This window comes from Magnolia sinica, chromosome 1 (assembly GCF_029962835.1).
Source record: "Magnolia sinica isolate HGM2019 chromosome 1, MsV1, whole genome shotgun sequence".
Classification (NCBI taxonomy): domain Eukaryota; kingdom Viridiplantae; phylum Streptophyta; class Magnoliopsida; order Magnoliales; family Magnoliaceae; genus Magnolia; species Magnolia sinica.
In genome coordinates this window covers 16,045,371-16,066,129 of record NC_080573.1, presented here as the reverse complement: position 1 = coordinate 16,066,129, position 20,759 = coordinate 16,045,371, and the positions used below count along the sequence as shown (strand labels likewise).

The 20,759-nt window shown below is 40.0% G+C and overlaps 1 protein-coding gene across 2 annotated transcripts; it reads right to left on the bottom strand.

Moving 5' to 3' along the window:
* Positions 1-327: 327 nt before the first annotated feature.
* On the bottom strand, positions 328-20,653 carry LOC131241088 (uncharacterized). Of its 2 annotated transcripts, none has more exons than XM_058239729.1 (5): positions 20,483-20,653; positions 20,265-20,409; positions 18,668-19,002; positions 1,478-1,544; positions 328-633 (listed from the first exon to the last, which is right to left on the bottom strand). In XM_058239729.1, exons 1-5 carry the CDS (start codon positions 20,611-20,613, stop codon positions 598-600), a joined length of 714 nt encoding a protein of 237 aa, XP_058095712.1. In that variant the 5' UTR covers positions 20,614-20,653; the 3' UTR covers positions 328-597. The 2 variants fall into 2 exon arrangements, with proteins under 2 accessions (XP_058095712.1, XP_058095720.1); XM_058239737.1 differs by having other exon boundaries at positions 20,265-20,406.
* Between the last annotated feature and the right edge of the window lie 106 nt (positions 20,654-20,759).

Here is a 20,759-nt window from a genome sequence, read left to right as displayed (position 1 = left end):
TTAACTGTTTATTTATTTATTTACAAAAGTAAAATCGACGATAGTAAAGAGGTCAGTCTTCGAGTTGACCTGACCCGCTAGATATAGAGTGGAATCGAGTTTTCGAGCTTTTCGAACTATGTAAACAATCCTACTGTAATCACTTCAACATCCGACACCAGGCCCCGTTTGAATAACAGGAGTAGATGTTTTGGAAGGTGACTTGCAGAAGCCCCACCATTGTGAAGCTTTTGTCACATGAATATGAGTAGTTGGACAAAGCTGACTTGGTTTTTCAAGGCTCCATTTTCAAGGATGAACGGTTTTGATTAGTAATCACCCAAAGAATGAGTCAAATGTATGAGAGTGGTCAACATATTCCACTTGGAAAATAAGAAAATTTACAGAGACTCAAAGCAGCATAGAAAAAGCTAACGGATATGCAAGACGATGTTATTTCTCTGTGAATTGCTCCTACTTGTTTTACAATGAATCGGTGAGAATGGCTGTAATCTGGGAATCTTCCCCTTCACCTTTAAGGGAAGAAAATCACAGCTCGGGCGAACAAAACTTTGAAGGGAATAGAATTCAAAAGAACGGTGAAGCAATAGGACTTGTTCAACCCAAGTCCAAGTCACTGCGCGGTCCTGCCACCTGTCAAAACATCAAATAATATTTTAGGGAAAAAATTAGCACCATAGACTCTTCCATGCTCTGCCTTTTTTTTTTTCGACACCAGAGAACTTGTGCTGCCGAAGCAGGTTTTTGGGTACGGAAATAAGGTTTTGGACAAAAATACCTTTAGTCTCTAGGGTAAAGTAGCCGAAAAAAGTGAAGGTATTTTTATCTTTATGGGTTTGTCCGTAGGTAGAAGTCTAGTTTAGTTATTTAGGTTTTGTTCTAAGTAAAAAAAAGTGGGTGCTCCGTCGGGTCTATACTAAAAACTTACCCGTCCAGTATCTTTCTTTTCTTTTTAGCGCAATCATTAACTGGGACATGTGGACATACATACACATAAAGACCCATAAAATATGATAACCTGATTCCTTAGCTCACCGGCTAGGCCGGACTTGTACATGATTTGGCCTTCGCACACTCCAGCCCATTTTGTTACCGAAATTAGGATTTGATGAATCCTAAATAAGCAGCATGAGCAGATGTTGCTGTATTCAGTACGTACGGATTCAGACATCATCTGGTGGACCCTCCACTGTAAGTTGGCCACAGTTGGAAAGGAACACCAATTTATCACCCTGTCCGCTAATTTGTGGCGTTCAAACAGACAGTCAAAAAATAAATTAATATGGAGGTAGTAAGATGCTCAATTGGCGTGATTTTTTCGGATCATGACCCACCCATGATGACGCACAAAGATGGTCAATTTTCATCGTAAAACCATGCATCCATGCAGAACAACATATTTTATATATATATATATATATATATATATATATATATATATATATATATATAAAGACAAACAGGAACTTTGTATTACCACGTAAAGGAAAGGGTCCATACGACCTCCTACCCCGGAGCGCTTGACTTCTTCCAGCCTCAGTAGCCTGCAGTGCAAAACTATAGTTTTTGTTAACAAAGGAACGACAACGTTATGCACATTTGAGCACTGATACGTCGTAATAACTTTTACAGAAAAAAAAAACATTGATGCATCAGCAGCGGAATGTCAGGATTCACAGGCAGAAATCCTTTACATGGCATATATGAGCTCCAAATCATGGCCCATAGGTAGCCCATATAAAGAAAATATTACAGAAATGTCCTACAATGTTGATTTTTGGACATCTAATGTATCACTAAAATGAAACATAGCCAGCAAAGAATTCTTCAAACAAATTTTAAAATAAAAAGGTTAGAACCTGTTTGCCTTTCATTTTAAAAAAGAGCTCATCTCATTTTAGTTAATTGTAATTATGTACTAGAGGTCGTATTTCTTTCTTGTAAGGATTAAAAATAATTTTGATGATCAACAATCATGATGTCTAATTGTTTGGCTCAAAATTTAATCATTGAAATATGTGTATGAAGTTAGGTGTGCCAAAGCCTAATATAGCTCAATCCAAATCGAACGCTTATGACCCCAGGCGCCAAAATAGACAGTGAGACCGTGAGCAATCATCTATGACCAAGAACTAAGTAGTTAGTCATCTATTCAGCCACTTGTAAAAGAAATCAAGCAATTTGTTAAGCGAAAGGTTCATCCTTCTAATGAAGTTTTGTTTTTTTTTTTTGTCTTTAGCCGAAAAGACTTTTCTCACCGTGATAGCAGAAATGAAACAAATCGCACGATGTGAGAGTGAAGGAATGAAATTCTATCAATAAAAGAAAAATAAAAACTTGCAAAATATAATCCTTGGCAATCCAACGTCTGCGGCATAGATAGTGAGGTCATAAAACCAAGTTCTTCATTGATCTAGTGACTTGGGCGTACACAAAGGGAATTGCACTACTAAAAGAAAAGGAAAAAAAAAAAAAAAAAACCTTCCTTGGCACAACAACTTGGACATAAATAAATAGAATTACACACTGCTCTTAAGGTAAGTCGGTCCAATGTAACAGCGTAAATAGACTAGATTACGTTACTCCTAGGTTAAAATCAATCTGGCACAACAACATAGACAGGTTGGATTACACAATTTCTAAGCTAAGATAAACTAAGATAAGAGAAGCAACATTACGTTGTTATGTTATATTGGGTCGACAAGGGCCTGGAGCTCTTTAATCTTCATTCTATTTATAGAACTTTAAGGCAATAGCTGGAGAGAGATCTTCGTAGCCAATCTTCATAACTTCTTATGTATAAATAATCGTTTAGGTCCAGAGACAATTGTGGCTTGTTATACAATTTCATGTGTATTAATTGTTTGTTGTGGGTTGGCCATTAGTTATATGTACATTGTACTTTTGCCACATGGATGAGATTCCTCTCATGATGCTACATGTTGACGATCATTATCTTTTCTTTGCACAAATGTGCATAGTCCACAGTGAAATTTGGCCAAATTGGCATTGTTGTTACATATGTCCTTAAGTAGAAAAGCTTTTTCTATGTAATGCTATAGTGCATCGACTAAATGTGTCACTAATTGTGACCGTATTTTGATCGATAGCCATTCTCGATCACGAAGCCACTACAATGAATAATTGACAATACCACATGAGCTAAATACATAAAATGCGTCTCATAATAGTAGCTAGTTAGACTTAATCTTTTGGGCTACTGATGACTATTCGGGTCCTGATCAAATTCACCCATGAGAGCAGTCAAAGAAATCTTCCCCTTGTCTCATATTAAGATATCATTTCTATATGCATCATCTAAATCGCTAGACCTAACATAGTCAGATCAGGCGTAAATTTGATATATATTATGATTAATTAAAATGAAATAAACTCATTTAGTTTTTATTTCCCTATATTTGATTTTGGATTAAATGGGTCCCATATTTCTTTAGAAACGTCTGGTTACATGGCATGTTCAAGACAATTACTTTAAATAGCAACACAGAGAACTATGTCAAGATGCTTTGATATATCCCTATAGTACAAAAGCGCGTGCCATCCCAAATGGACAGCCAAACGGAGGTAGTGAACTAAACAACAGGAACATTATATGATGCCTTTCTAGTCATAAGCCCAATTAATGGGATTTGTCTCTTGCTTAAGTCAAGTTCGCACTCAGCAACATGATAAATTTAGATCTACTGGCAAGACTCTTTTTAAGGGAGTATATGGTCGCATTACCAAGTATACATTGGACTTGGCATTGTGATTAATTGAGCTAACAAGGATAAGCATAGCAATAGACAACAGGGCAAAAAGAACGTGATGATGCATGCAAGTGTTTAGAAAAAGCTAAAAGAGTCAAATGTCAAATACAAGGAAAATTCTAACAAGTGGCGTCGATCTAAAAAGTGTTTGAGGAAGGTGACAAGGTTGATGGTTCACATAAGGAAAAAGTGTTTCCCTATGGAAATATATAATAAGCTGAATAACGAAATAAAATAAAATCAAGCCATTATAGATATACTTAAGAAGATCAATAATAATACATATGCTGTTCACTTCCCAAGGACTTTGCGTTATCCCAAACGTTCAACACGGTTTTTTTCAAGTATCATGCACTAGAAAAGAAGTCACAATAAGCAGCTAACTCAAGATCAAGTTTTCTTCAAGTAGAGTAGACTGATGTAGAACAAGTAGCAGATGAATTTGTGGACGGTTAGGATCGAAAGAAATTAAGTTGAAAGGTTTGAACTAAGGACAAAAGAAGGCCTAAAGGTACCATATAACCTCTGACGGTCATAACTTTTCAGCTGGTTATCCATTTCGCAAGCTTAATATACAATTGGAAAATTATCTACGGGTAACGTCCTAACCAATCACCCCAGGTGCATTGGCTCCTAAACCATATCATAAAATTCGATTGTTTTAAAAGTTAAATTAAGGTTTTAAGTTAAAACTTATCAATTTCTGTAAGTTTCATTTTTAATATTTTAAAGTTTTACAAGTTTTATTGTAGTCTAGGATCTTTGTTTTGGTCATCAAAGTAATGTTTACAAGTTTTAGTGGAATTAGACATCTTCACAATTTTTGGGTAATTTAATATGCATACATAAGCAAAGAAACTCTATTTCGAATTAAACTAATTCAGAGTTTCTTTGCTTATGTAAGCATATTAAATTATTGTAATATCAATGTAACCTCCCAAATTTTTAATATTTTAGATTTTTAAATTCCTAAAAAAATGTTCGCTAGAATTAGCTTACTTTGTTACTTACTAACCTTTAAAACCCGATCTTAGCTTATACGCGAGTGTTACTGGTAAAGAACTACACAAATGGGATAAATTAACCGTAGAAAGTTAATGAATTTGCCCGATTGCTTAAACTTCGAGTCTAGCCTAGTGATTTATTCATTTAGGGCCTAAATCTAACCAACCTATTACAAACTAATCAAGGCAAACATAACTTAATAAAGACCTACCTAAAGACAAAACAACTAGGGGTTGGAACTTGATTAACAAACCAAACTAACATAGTTACCCATTTAGCCTAAAAATCAACAAATTAGGATAACTAGTGCTGAATTACCATTTCTGCTTATTTCAAATGACTCACGTTACAAGCATGGTAATTCAGGCCTACCTAATCGCACATGATAAATTTCGTTAATTGTTTTATTCCGAAAATGTAAAAATTAACAAATAAGCTCTAAACTGCTCCTTACTGGGCCGGTAAAATCAAAACTATAGAGAAAGATGTTCGTCTTAGCGGGCTTGATGTCCATCATGGGACTTTGAACCAAGATCGCACATCGAATTGTTCAACTTGGGCTCACAAGGCGAGTGCATAAGATGTGGAAATACCCTTAGTATATGTCAAGAACTTAAAGTTATTTTTTTCCATCTGATCTTTGCCAAAGTTATGGCATTTGGACCGTTAGATTGCAACCAAGCTAAGGGCACTAACCTATATTAACATCCTACACATTTTCATATAGTCGCGACCCCGATCGATGATCGATAACTGTCAAACAGAATTTTGATCATAGCCATCGATTGTCGCATCCAAACTATGGGGCGATCAAACACTTACGTAGATCATCACTAGTGCTAGCCATCCCACGGCATAGATTGACCCATACATTTCCATATGAGCCCAAAAAGCTAGAATCAACCTCCAATAGGGTTATTTGACTAAAAATCTAGCCCTCAGAGCCAAAAGCACCACTTTCGGTTGGCTAATCTCTTATCTAGAGCTAAGAGATGAAGCTTGTAGTTTATTTTGATGTTGCTTTTACTTTAATTCACGTTTTATGATCTTCATGTTAGATATTTCACAGTTTATGGTTTAATAAAGAAGTATTTTTGTATTCACTCTGATCTACCGTTGACTCCGGACACAGTGGATGCTTAGAAATTTCATGAATGTTCTCTTCTTTGATTTGTGATTGTTTGATATGTAGAATTCTTTTATCTACCATTGACTAAGGGTATGGTAGATGCTTTGAACTCTCTACAATCAACACAATAAGACTGTTATATGTGAACTGTTACTACGAATGTTCATATCTATGTTGGAATGTTTATTATGATGGTTTAATTGTTGAATCTTCCGACTAGATAGATTAGGACTTTGATTCTAGTTAAGTAATCCATGTTAAATCAAGTAAAGCTACATTAAGACGATTGCAAGTGGATCCTTGGTGCTCTAGTTTCCATTACATTGATAGTTTTACTTCATCACAACATTCTTCTTAAATTCCAGATTTAGTTCACAACTAATTTTAACTTTAAAGTAGTTCAAAAAATCACAACACATTCAGTCCGTGTGGGTTCGACCTCGGTCTCACACACTTATTACTACTTTACAACATTGCGCTTGGAGTACCAGCAAACAAGTTTTTGGCATCGTTGTCGGGTACTGCGCTGTATTTTCTGGATTATTTTAGTTTTAGAATTAGTTTAGGATTAAGACTAACTTTTGTTGTGTTTTTCTTTCATTAGATTTTTCTGAATTTATTTTTCTATTTTGTAGCATATAACTTAGCCACTCTTTTTCATTAATATCCATCTGACTTTTCCCTTTCTCAAATTTTCTAAATTTTGAACTTTTATTTTTTAGGAGTAGTTTGTTTAGAACTAGAGGGATCTAGAGTGTTTCATGCCCAAGTGGGTACGTGACAACACTCTATGTCTTTTGAATGAAGGGGGATTAGTCGAAGGGTTGCCTATCCATCACCGGATTAGACAACACTTACGATCCTTTGAATTAGTGGAAACAATGGCTGCAAAGCAACCTAACCATCCGGCTAAGGAACTTCAAGACGAGAATGATGTGCATCATGCTCCCCTGCCTAGAACATTACGAGATTACTTACAATCGGTGAGGTTGAGTACACCTTCCTGCATGGTGTTTCCACTCAATGTAGGAAGCATGGATTTCATGTCGGGAGTGATACAACTCCTTCCTAAGTTTCATTAGCTAGACTTTGAAAGCCCTTAATTGCACTTGAAAGAGTTTAATGAGATCATCGCTACCCTACAGTTTAATAACATTTCTGAAGATACTTTAAAATTGAAATTATTTCCCTTCTCACTAAAAGAGAATGTTAAGTCGTGGCTGCACTCCTTAAGGTCACGATCCATCGGTACATGGGCTGAGATGACCTGGGAGTTCCTTAAAAAGTTTTTCCTGGTTCACTAAAACAATACCTTAAGGAGGGAAATCATGAATTTCGCCGAAAAAGAAGAAGAGACCTTCTTCCAATGTTGGGAGAGATTCAAGGATCTCTTGAATTCCTATTCACATCATGGCTACGAAACATGGCGAGTAATAAGCTTTTTCTATAACAGATAGACTTCACCTATGCGTCAGTTCATAGAGACGATATATAATGGCGAATTCATGAATAAGAAGGCCGATGATGCATGGGATTATTTTGATCTACTTGCTAAAAATGCACAATCATGGGACACCTCCTCGAGGCCCACCACTTATAAGCCAATTCAATCAAGAGAGAAGGGGGGGATGTATGTCTTAAAAGAAGATGATATGAGGACTAGGGTAGCCAATCTCACAAGGAAAGTCGAGGCCATGGAACTCAAGAAGGTAAAAACAGTCAAGCTCAATGAGACCGTTGAAGTTGCTTGTAGTATTTGTGCTAGCAACGTACACTTAACAGGTCGTTTCAAGAGTTGTTGCATGAGCAATCAAACGTCATGAACAACTATCAACGACCATTCAACGAACTCATCTCAAATACATACAATTATTGGAGGAATCATTTGAACTTCAGTTAGAGGAATGGACAAACGGCTAACCCTAAAGAAGCCCTTTCTCAACTTCTCAATCAAATGAGGCCTCAAGAGAACACTGTTCAGAAATTCATTCAAAATAAAAAGCAATTCAATCATAATACGTTATAAGCATTTTAGGATATCAAAATAACTTTGAGAGTGTTTGCAACGTCTATTCAAAGAATCAAGTCACAACTAGCCATTATGGAGAAATGGACTCTTCCAGCCCAACCTCTCCCTAACCCAAAACAACAATGCGAGATCAGTGATCCAAGCTCTTCGAACCATATGGAGCAAGTCAAGTCTATCACCACTCTTAGAAGTAGAAAGACAATTGATAAGACCATCCCAACGAGGGCAGAAAAGCCTAAGGACTTGGAAGAAGCGGAGAGAGATGATAGATCTAGCATTGATCCATAAGAGAAAGAACCAAAAAAAGCATACAAGCTGGTTGCGCCATTCCCCCAACAGTTGACTGCACCAAAACCTCTTTCTGACACTCGGGATATTTTAGAGGTTCTAAAACAGGTGAAGGTCAACATTCCTCTTTTGGATGCCATCAAATAAATACCCTCATTTGCTAAGTTCTTGAAAGACCTTTGCATGGCCAAAAGATGAAAAAGTATCCAAAAGAAAATTTTCTAACTAAAAAGGTGGGTGCCATCCTAAAGCAAGATGTGCCACAAAAGTATAAGGATCCGAGTAGCCCAACCATCTCTCGTGTGATCGGGGACTACCGGATTGAGCGCGCACTTCTTGACTTAAGAGTGAGTATAAATTTGATTCCTTATTCGGTTTACAAACAACTTTATCTAGGTTAATTAAAACTCACCAGGACCACACTCCAATTAGCTGATCATTCGGTTCGTATACTACAAAGAATGATCGAGGACATGCTAGTCCAAGTCAACAAATTCTACTATCCAGTACATTTTATTATCTTGGATACACATCCCATCATGGATACAAGCACTCAGATTCCAATCATCTTAGGCCGTCCATTCCTAGCCACATCAAACGCTATCATCAATTGTAGGAATGAAATCATGAAATTGACTTTTAAGAACATGACATTAGAGCTAAATATCTTTAACAAGTGCAAACAACCCAAGGAAGTTGACGATGCCCACGAAATTAACTTGATTGATTCATTCATTGAAGAAAGTTCTCTCTTAGCTCTTTACTCTGATGCTCTATAAACATGCATGGCCTTGCAGTTAAAAAGGCATAGCAATAAAAGCATTGCACTTGCCTATGTGCTAGGGAAATAAGGAGAATGACCTAGGTTTTACCATGTTTTAAGGAATATTTCGTGATCAATTACCAGTAATGATAACGGGAAATCATTTGATCAGAAGTCACATGAAAATGGGCTCGGTGGCCATTCATTTACATAAGCAAAGCAGATACATTTAAAAGTCAGAAGACATGAAATTTTGCAAAATTACTTTAGCAATTTATAGCTGGCTCTTTGCAACCCGAGAGCGTTACTTTCCTCTTGGCCGCCGACCGAGACAACTGATCGATGTCTTCTACTTGAGAGTGTACAACGTTGGCTAGCTTGTAAACGTCCTCTTTAGTTTTTAGGCACTCTGCGTGTTCTTTTGCTAGCTCCTGTCTCAACGCGAGTAGCTCAGCCTCTAAACCTAAGATCTTAACCTCCAAATTTTCAATTTTAGTTTTAGAAGCCTTCAGTGCAGCATTCTTGGCTGAAAGCTCCTGAGCAGTTTTGTGTGTACTAGTCCTCCTGGACTCAGCTGCACCCCCTTTAGGTTCAGTGTGAGCAATGAATACAGCAGTGTGGTAACATGTCTCGAGCATTCCCTGGAGTTTTAAGAGAGTATGCGGTTTGGTCGCTAGACAGGATCCGACTAAGATAGCTCACAGGCTAGCTTGACCAATCGGCCGAATCTCTCAACCGATTCAGCATCAAAGGACTCTGCCAGCCCTTTTTGAAGGAGGTTGTGTAGTTATAATTTCAAATATTGTAGGTTGCTAGGACTATAAGGAGATTCTGACATGGATGTCTCTCTAATAAAAGCCCTCTCAAATGAAGAGATATGTCATCCACAGGAGGAAGGTCAGTATCTCTATGGACGACCGTTGGGGAAGTCGATGGAGGTGAACTGACACTGACCATTTCAACTTTGGCCGGTGCTGCAGGGATCTCGACCGAAATAGCTTCAATTGATTGCTCAACATTGACCGATTATTGTTGTAAAGTTTCAACTAAGACTTTTCCAGTCACCTCCGTCGAAGTTTCAACAATTGTTTCTTCCTCGGTCTCGACCGATCCTTCAGGCATCATCATCACATCTGCTGTTTCAGATTTGGACGGAGCTGGAATCTCCTCGATCGTTATGGGTGATGGAGGAAGTGATGGAGTCAGAGCTAGCTTAAGACCGAAAGGCCGAGTGGGAGATATCAAGATTCTTCGTTGGGTGGTTAGCGCAAGAGGAGGAGTTTGTCACGGATGCTCCAAGTCAGGTGGAGCAGTGCTAACTTCTGGCGGGCTACTAGAAAGAATGTCTTCTGTACCGACTGTGGTCTGAGAGTCAAGAGACACCACCTCTGTGGTCGCCAGAATAGGATCCTTCAGGACTTCAAAAGTGATCACCTCTATGGCCGCTGTGTCTGTTAGTACTGAAATCGGCGATAGAACTGTAGCTAGCGAGATTGCTAGTATCGGTGAAAATCCTGTCTTTGAGCCGCCGCCGTCTTGGGCAATTCTCGAGTCACTGAAAAGATCAAAAAAATATCAGTGAAGGTATAAGTAATGAAATTATTTTAAGTAAATATATAAGTAATTTCCACCTATGTCAGACCGAACGGCTTGGAAGACTGGTTGATTCCCAATACTCTGGGGATTTTTTTATCACAGTCACTAACGGCCGAACAAAACTAGGTAATGATGGCGGTTTAGGGCGATAAGGGGTGAGATACTTTTCATCGAACGGGAGGTTAGGATCATTCAATCTTTCTCTATCCCGCCTCCATTTAAGCCAGCACTTATTGAAATGAGCATCCTCATGGTGTTTTATGCCTTCATCAATCTTGTGGGAATAATCTTTGACACCAAGAAAGTTGATACGGCCTCAACTGTAGAAGTACTAGATGACCAACTTGATTGTAATATCGGCCGATCTCTTGTCATCAACTAAGATATAGAAAGCTCTGTGCGCTGGAAAGGAGTAGGTTGTTTTGGGGGAGGACTGAAGATACCTCTCAAATTTGAAAATTTCTTTGGAGCCATCATTTGCAATTGAGCTACTGCAAGAATATCAAGATGCTCCTGTGTAATCCGTGGGACCTCTAGGAAAGGTGTTTCAGCTATTGTGTTAGTGCACTCACCTTGCACACTTGTTTATCAATCACATGACTTGTTGTGTCAAGTAGTTGAATGAGTCCTTGGAAAATGAAGACCGATGACGCAACCGAAGCAGAAACATCAAGTAAAATTCACAAAGTAAAGAGAAGTTCCTACGATCCTGATGATCCTAACCCAAATAGGAAACCCTACTTAGATCATCTATTCAAAGCCATTTTAAGTTCATATTTTTCATCTTTCTGGATTTGGCTTTAGAGAGTTCAAAAGCTGTTGAAAGAATTGCAGGACAAAAAGTTAAAAATCTGTCCCACCTGCGGTTGGAGTAGGTGCCACCAAATAGCACCTTCGGTGTGATCGAAAGTGACCAAAACATTCCAGCAACATTCAAAGATAATTCGGTCCTACCGACTACAATCGAAGACATCCATCGATGCCACCGAAATGGACCAAAATCTTCCAGCAACTTCAGGACTTAATTTAGTGTCACTGAGAGATAATTTCGTCCCACCGATGACAGTTCAGTGCGACCGAAGGTTCCCTCAGTAGGATCGAAAAGTAGCCGTTATAGATCCGTTGGAACTTTTTCTCTATAAAAGAAGCACCCAAAACTTTGTGAAAAGCATGGATTAAGGCATCCCAGATTCCCTTTTAGACTCTATCCATATGAGATTCATGTTCTTTTCATTGAGATTCATCATCTCAAAGAGCATTCAAAGCTCGAATTATTGAAGAACATGATCTCAAACCTTCACTAGAGTATTGAGACCAAACCGATTGGTATATTCTTAGTCTCAATCATACTCTAGTGCATCCATCAATTGAATCTCCTAGGAAATCCAGTTGTCATCAAGTTATAGGAGATTCAACCTACTCCCACTACCTTGTAAACCCTATATAAGAATATTATATATAAGGAAACCGATCATGAAGCTGAAACATCAGATCAACCAAGAATCGAGATCGGGGGAGCATTCGAGAGCTAATTAAAGCTTCGCCAAACAAAGATCAAGCAACCCACAAGCTACAAAGAGGACTCATCCGCTTACAAGTATTAGAGTCCAAAGAGTCTGAAATATATTCCTTGTGTAGGATTTGGTTTCAGAGTTTGTTTTTACAAACTCACTAAGACCTTTCATACGCCTTCGACTGGAGAATACGTCAAGTCCTTGTGTAGGACTGGCTAGCCTTGTCTAGGCTTTGCCTTGTGTAGGCTCCTTGTTAGGCCCTTATGTAGGACCTTGGCCTGTGTGGCCTAAACCTAGGCCCTTGTGTAGGACCTTGGCCTGTGTGGCCTAAACTTAGGTTCTTGTGTAGGACCCTTGCTCGTGTAGGGCAAAATTTGTTAAGTCCTTGTGGAGGGCTGTAAAGGTTAATGGTGAACCTTATTTAAAACCATTCATAGTGAAATCCAGTACACTCTAGGAGAAAGTGCGTCTGGCGGGAGTGGAGTAGGCACGTACCCGAACCACTATAAATGCTTGTGTTTAGAATTATCATTTGCGTATCTGTTTAAATATACATATGTGTTGAATGCTTAATTGTATATGCATGTTTAGATGAATGCCTGGGATTGATAGGTACAATATTTCATACACATATGTTCACTATGTTGTATGCTAGTCACTTAATTTATATATCTTGAGTAGCCTATGTGATTGGATCCTCTATTGGCTTAGAAGCCTTTAGAGTTATGTTGCCTTGCTTAATTTAAGTACTAATTAGTTTGTGTTAGGCAATTAGGATTTTTAAATTAGCAAAAATAATTGAAAATTCTTATTCACCCTCCTTCCAGGATCTTGTCTTACATTCTTACTTCAGTACCAGTGATATAAACTGCAATTTCATATTGGACTGCGAGAAGCCGATCTCGTCCTCACCCTCGCTGTTCTTTTTGTAGTAGTGGTTGATGGCAAAGGGGCACTTCTTTTCTTGCTCTCCACTAAAGCCAGTTGAGAGCAAAATTGGGATATAAGCTCTGTAGCACTTCAACCACCTAAGAATTTAGCATACTGACGATCTCACCATGCCACAAAGCTTCTCATGGCCTTAGGAGACTCCAGATATATAGTTTGGAATCTTCAAGGTGACAGACTCCTTACAATAAGATTTATCGAGAGAAACATAAAGCCCTTCATCAGTCACTATCACACGATAGTAAGGAGGTTGGATGTATGTTTTATCGGTGAAAGGACATGGGATGTATTGCATCAGACCCAATTGACAAGCAAACAAAATAGCAGGGCCGAACTGAAAAACGAATCCACGTCAAAAGAAAAAATATAAAAAATCTCTAAGTACAAAAAGGCAACTACTACGAGGTAAACGTCCTACCTTGTAAAAAAGTGCGGCTACTTGGCCTATAGAAGTTGATAGGGGCATCTCCATCACCCTAGTGAACTCGAGATCAGGAATGTGCTGAGTTATCCAGGGCAAGAGGCCCTCTATCATGGTGGAAGCAGACCTGTGGGTCCCCTGGGCCTCACCCCCTTGGCCAGCAACTGAACTGCCCACCTGAGCCCGGGTTGAGCCTCAGAAACAGGAACTGCCCGGACCTTGGAAGGTTGGGCTTTGACATCAAGGGCCACCTCCCTCGGCGGGACGACCTCGACCGCCTCTAAGACCACTGGCGGGTCTGAAGGGGTGATGGCAGGAGTAGCAACAGGGTCAGAAGCCTCACTTGACCGACCTGCTTGGACAAAGGGGCGATGGTTCCCCTCCTCTTTGAAGGCTTCTGTTTTTTATGGGCCACTTCGGCCTCAGAAAGAGCATGACACTTGGAGTGAGTCTGCTCAGGCATCCCTACATAACTAAAGGAAATGATCAGCAAATAAACAGAGATAAAATAATTGTCGACTATCTACCAAGGTATACCTGATATGGATGAGACAAGACCTGATTTATAAAACAGCTGGGGCGTGATCAACTACCTCCAAGACCTTAGCCCGACGTCCACCAACCTCGCCTCAGCTATTCGGTTACGCTCTGACTCACTCACTCTAGTAGGATGTTTGGGCAGAGCTATAGTCAGAAATAAAAAAGGAAAAATAAACTAAGGAAAAAGTCAGTTCGGATATACCGACCTGGTTGAGCAAAACGGGTCAGAATCTGAGGACGTAGCCCAAAAGCTGCTGAAGCCTCCCATCTCCAGACGCCCAGAACCACTTACTTTTCCAGTTCTTGTTCGAGGTCGGGGCGTCCGTGATGATGGCCTTACCCGTGTACGGCTAGGCCAAAAAATAATACCAACCCTCATGGTGGGGGTTGGACTTCACCTGGTATAGGTGGACGAATTCATTCATGGTCAACTCGAGTTGTTCGAACTCGACCTAGAGAATGAACGACCCCACCAACGCCCTCTAGGCATTCGAGATTATTTGCTCAGGAGCTAACTCCAAGAACAAGAGGACCTTCCTGACTATGCAATGGAGAGGGAGCCTCGAGCCGCACTGGAGGACAACCAGGAATATGGCCACCTCGTCATCCTAGGGCTCGCTAGCTCGAAGCACCACAGAGTCTGGTATGTTGTACTCTAACTTGATCCACACCAAAGTGAATTCCATCAACGTCGACCCGATCAGCCCGATTTCTTCTGATTCTGATGAAGACTGACCGGCCTCCTCCTTGGCTAGAGCAACTCAGCATTCATTAGTTGCTCGGCCAAAGATTGAGCAGCCACCCTCGACCCATGGGACGCTTAGAAGTACCTATCGCTCATCATCACCAAGGAGTTGGCAAATTCTCCAGAAGATCCGAGTCCTCCGACCCTCCATCACACTAGAACGACTCCCCCCCACTGCTCCGGCAGATTTGACATTTTTTGGTTGGAACAACTGTTAGAAGCTAGGGACCCAAAAGAAAAATTAAAAAGGGAGAAGGAGCGGGGAACATGGAGCTCACTGAAAAAGAAAGCAGGGGTCACCGGAAATCATCTACAAATCGCCCAAGTCAGAGAGGCGGCACGACAAATAACCCTATCACGATTAGGGTTCCCCCCTTTTATAGAGAATCTGACTGTACGAGCATTGAATGCTCACACTTAACAAGACAACCAAAACGGCTCCTCGACGCCCGCACTAGGACACGTGGAGCTCTCCCACTCGCTGGTCGATTCGACTCTCCAAAATACACCACGCATCAGCGTCCCTTATGCTGAGGACCGAACAAGCGCCCTGACAATGCACATGACCTCAAGTCGAGGCACCCCACTTCAAGCATGTCGTATTATGATTGCAGATACGCCCCGATTCCAATGCTCACCGCCTTACTTCGCATTGATGACAAGCGGGCCCAACGTGTTAAGGGTCAAATATTGCATATTAAACCCCATTCATTACTAGGTTTTATGAAAGATGAATTTAAGAGCTTGCATTGAAAAGAATGCTAAAAGCATGAATTTAACGCTCAAGAATCACCAAAGCCAAGGATGGATCTTAGAAGACCAAGAATGAAAAATTCACATGGTAGGCGTGTTAGAATTGAATTTCTGGCTCAATTCAAACCGAACAACTATGAACCCAAGCGTCGAGATAGATAAATATGCAATATATGACTGATATCAAAAGAAATCGATTGTCTATTCAACCACCGGCTCAATGTGTAAATAGGATCAGACGGCATTCAAAGGGTAGGGTTTGTCCTCTGATAATGGGTTACGCATTTGCCTTTTGTATAAAATGACTTTTCAGTATGGATAAAAAAGAAACGAGAAAGGAATTCTTATAGTTGGTTGTAGAGAACGGCTGCAAAACACCTTCCTGAATGAGGAACTAAATCCAACATATAAGTGTAGACCCAAATTACAGTGAAGATTACCAGCTACTCGATTAACGCTACAAATTAATATAAACAACAAGCAAAAAGTTAAGAATTACACTAGGAAATGTAATTAACTTGGCAGAAATGTAGAGTGATTACACTAAGGAATGTAAAAAGACTAGTAATTGAAAGGATAATTTAAAAATATATTTGAAATTGATTGGATTGGTATGAGAGAAAATTTCCTTGATGAATTCCTCTGCCATTTATAGTCTTACCCTAGCCGTGTAGATCATTCCACGTCCTGATAGTTACTATAACCATTTAATACCATATGGCCTTCTATTTCCTGCTCTTGCCCATCTGTCCTGTAACCACTTCTACACGATTACTCTTTCATCGACCGCTTAAACAATATCATGGCATCGCTTGATATGCTGCAGCTATACTATCATATAACACCCACAGATCTCCAAATACACCACGCAAATCCATCTAGATCGCTCGTAACTCACTTTGACCGGTTTTCACAGGAATCAGCGACAATGGAGATGACAATGGGGATGAATACGTAGACTAACATTAGTTTTGGTCCATATCTTTACAGAGTACCTACTTGATCGATGAATGGCCTTAATCGGACTCAGATTCCATAGACCTCAGTACCAATACCCAGCTTGGTACTGGTTGGAGCACTGTGGCCCCACCATGATGTTTGCTTTAACCGCGCTGTCCATCTATTTTGGCATTCTATTTTTGAGAGTCGTTTCAAATATGAAGCAGATCCGAAGCTCAAGTGGACTGAATGCCCATCCCATAACTCGCAGTGGGCTACAAAACTTCTTATGCGCTACGAAACTTTTAGATTTTCGTCGCTTTACGAACTCGCAGTGGGCCTACGAAGGTTTCAGTGGTGGGCTCCCTATCCCACTGCTTCCCGTAGTCTAGTCCACTTGTGCTCTGAAACTACCTGATTTTTGGGCACATACACTAAAATGAGATTGCAACATGAATGAACAGCATGGTGGGCCCACAGAGCTTTTCCGGTCCCAAGCTCGGTATTGGAGGTGCCACTACCAAGTCTGCCTGATCAAGGCAAGTCCGCGGTATGACCGATCTGTGACACGCCATCCATGGTCGCACATGAAAGGAAGCCGATTTTCCGCATACCAGCCACTTCGCTTGTGTGTTGACGTCAGCCCCACTATGAGGTACGTGTAATATCTAAACCGTCCAAACCGTTCGTCCATTTCACGATATCGTTTTAAAGATTGAGCCCGATAACATGACAGATTTAAAGATCAAGTGAACCACGCTGCAGAAAGTCATGGGAGATTGAACGTCTACCATTGAAACCTTCCTTGGGGGTCACAAAAATTTTAGATGAATCTGATATTTGGTTTTTCTCTTCATTCATGTTTGTATGACTTTACGAATAGATTGGATGGAGAAAAACATTATGGTGGGCCCTACAAATGTTTTAACGGTGAAAATTATTGTCCCCAGTACTATTTGTGATATGGTCCACCTGCGCATTAAATATGACTCATTTTTGGGCACATGTCTAAAATAATCTCACCAAATGGATAGACGGTGAAGATATAATAAATACATGGGGCCTTAGAACTTTGCTGGTCCATACAGCAGCTAATCTGCTTCCCACATGAAAGGGCTGTCAGTGGGTTGGCCCTTTGGCTGTCGTAGGCCCGTTTGAACTGCCCATTGACAGCCTACGGTCACACGAAGGACTGCTCAGAGAATCACGACCCCATGTAGATTATCGTAGCCGTATAAATGGTGGGCCACACCACGATGATAGCCTTATATGAAAATCAGGCTGATCCATGCATAAAGCCGGACGCAACATCAATATCAATGGACAGCTTAAGGTATGCCTTTGGTGTAGTGGTTGGACCTACCCAACGTGAGTTTAGTGCAAGATGATGACCGCACATTTTGTATGGATAGGATTCTACGGATGCAACAGGTTGGAAGGAAAATACGTTGTATCATACATAACTAATGATACAGCCTGTGTACATGATCAGAGAGAGAGAGATGCTGACATTCTCAGTGCTTTGCTAGTATCAGGGCCGTTCCTAATCACTTCTCAATTTGCCGGTGTACCACACACCACCGATCTGGCTCGTGTGGTTATGCGTCGAGTGTCGTTCCAAGACAGCGCTGACGCTCCTCGAGCTTCGAATTGCACGGATGGTTCAAAGTAGATCAAAGTTACATGGCCCCCAAAATCATGTATTTATTATATCCAGACGGTTCATCCATTTTAGGAGATCATTTTTTAGCATGATCCAATAAATGAATTATATCCAAAGTTCAAGTGAACCACGTCACAAATAGCAGTGGGACAGTGGTTCTCACCGTTAAAACATCCGTAGGGTCCACCATAACGTTTATTTTCCATCGAGTCTGTTCACAAGGTCACAAGGACCTGGATGAAGAGGAAAAACAAATATCAAAATATCATATTGATCCAAGACTTCTATAACCCCCAAAAGGATTTCATTGGTAGACCTTCAATCCCCCATCACTTTTTGCAGTGTGGTGCACTTGATCTTTAGATCTGTCTTATTTTTCTGATCAAGACTTACGACGGTTTCTCCAAATGGACGGACGGTTTGGATAATGATGGGACCCACATAACTTGGTGACGTCAACACATCAGGCAGGTTGGTGGTGTGTGGTACACCAGCCAATCCGCTTCCAATATATGATATGAGAGAGAGAGAGAGAGAGAGAGAGAGAGAGAGAGAGATGCTGACATTCTCAGTGCTTTGCTGGTATCAGGGCTGTTCCCAATCGCTTCTCGAATCCTAAGCTCGGAAGCGCAACCCTCCCCTAGAAAGTTCAAAATGGCTTCCGCTCGCCGCCTCAGACTAGTTGACTTGGCCAAACTGACCATTCTCCCTCTCATCACTCGCCTTTTCACCAGAGGCCGATGCATATCAACGGAACCGGCACTCGAATCCCCTGATATCAGTGAACTCACTTCAGTTTCCGGTATTGACACAGGAAATACCACTTTCTTCTGTTCGCCGAAGAAAACCATCCTACGATTTGAAACACGGAAGCACTTCTTCGAACGACTCCTCACCATCTGAAGGAACAGGGAAGAGATTTAAATAAAATAAAATAAAAAGAATTAAGTTTAGAAACAGACTGAAAATCGGTATATTACAAGAATTTAAGGGAAAAAACCAAATAATTTACATGACTCAAGTTCTTTAAAATCCAAAGCACTCTAGAGACCTACAGCTTTCTTCACTTTCCAAGGAAACAAAAAACAACACGGAGTTCAGAAAAACGAGATCTAATGAACTGGGAAAAAAACAGAAGAAAAATCATCAAAAGTATCGGATTAAACTAGGAAAACGTTAGAGAGACTATCCAAGAAGATCAAATTTTCAAAAATAAAATAAAATATAATTCCATAAATTATATGAATTGCAGAAGAGACTTCCAAAGAGGTCTGAAATGCATAAAGACATTTTTTAAAAATAGACGAAAATTCGTTGTAAATTATCAAATTACTGTAGAAAAACAACAAATAGGCAACTAAATGAGCTGAAATTCTTGAAAAGGAACACTTCGATTTTATAAAATCGACACTTTTTAGAAGTGATTTCTACTGAGTTCTAAAATCGTATATCATTTTAGGCAATTTATCGTAGATTTACAAAAAAAAAAAAAAAAGAACTAAGTTTAGAAACAGACTGAAAATCAGTATATTACAAGAATTTAAGGGAAAAAACCAAAGAATTTACATGACTCAAGTTCTTTAAAATCCAAAGCACTCTAGAGACCTACAGCTTTCTTCACTTTCCAAGGAAACAAAAAACAACACAGAGTTCAGAAAAACGAGATCTAATGAACTGGGAAAAAACAGAAGAAAAATCATCAAAAGTATCGGATTAAACTAGGAAAACGTTAGAGAGACTATCCAAGAAGATCAAATTTTCAAAAATAAAATAAAATATAATTCCATAAATTATATGAATTGCAGAAGAGACTTCCAAAGAGGTCCGAAATGCATAAAGACATTTTTTAAAAATAGACGAAAATTCGTCGTAAATTATCAAATTACTGTAGAAAGACAACAAATAGGCAAGTAAATGAGCTGAAATTCTTGAAAAGGAACACTTCGATTTTATAAAATCGACACTTTTTAGAAGAGATTTCTACCGAGTTCTGAAATTCATTGCAGATCTCAAAAGACAGAACAGATGTACAACAGAAAACAGCATATCAGCGATCGGATGAGCTGGAACTGACACGATGGAGCAAACATCTACAGATCGTATATCATTTTGGGCAATTTATCGTAAATTTACAAAAACCGGAAGCCGGAAAGAACTCCACCTTCCACTTCTTCTCACGGTAACAAGCAGCCATTGCAAGAACTTGCAGCTGATTGGATCCGATCTTTTTGCAAGAATCTTCGGTCGTGAGAAGAGAAGAGCAGGAATCGGAGACGCTGGAAGAAGATGATTCTTCATTGCAACTGCTGCAGGAAGCAAATGCAGTAAGAAGAGAGAGAGAGAGAGAGAGAGAGAGAGAGAGAGAGAGAGAGAGAGAACCTGAAAGACGATGGGGGAAGACGTTTGGAGGAGAGATTGGAGAGACGGAGAAGAGCAGTTGCAGCCGTACGTTCGACAGGAGATGGAAGAAATGCTTCCATAATCCCGACAGTTGCAGATGGCGCGATCATCCAATTTTTTTGAATTTTTGGGATTGGAGCGGGATCCGATTTTCACTTTAAATATACAGTCGTGGCAATGGGCCGAGTCGACACGAACCCCATAAGCCGTGGCCCATAAATCAGACCGGCCGCGGCCCATTGTAATCGGTCCATTG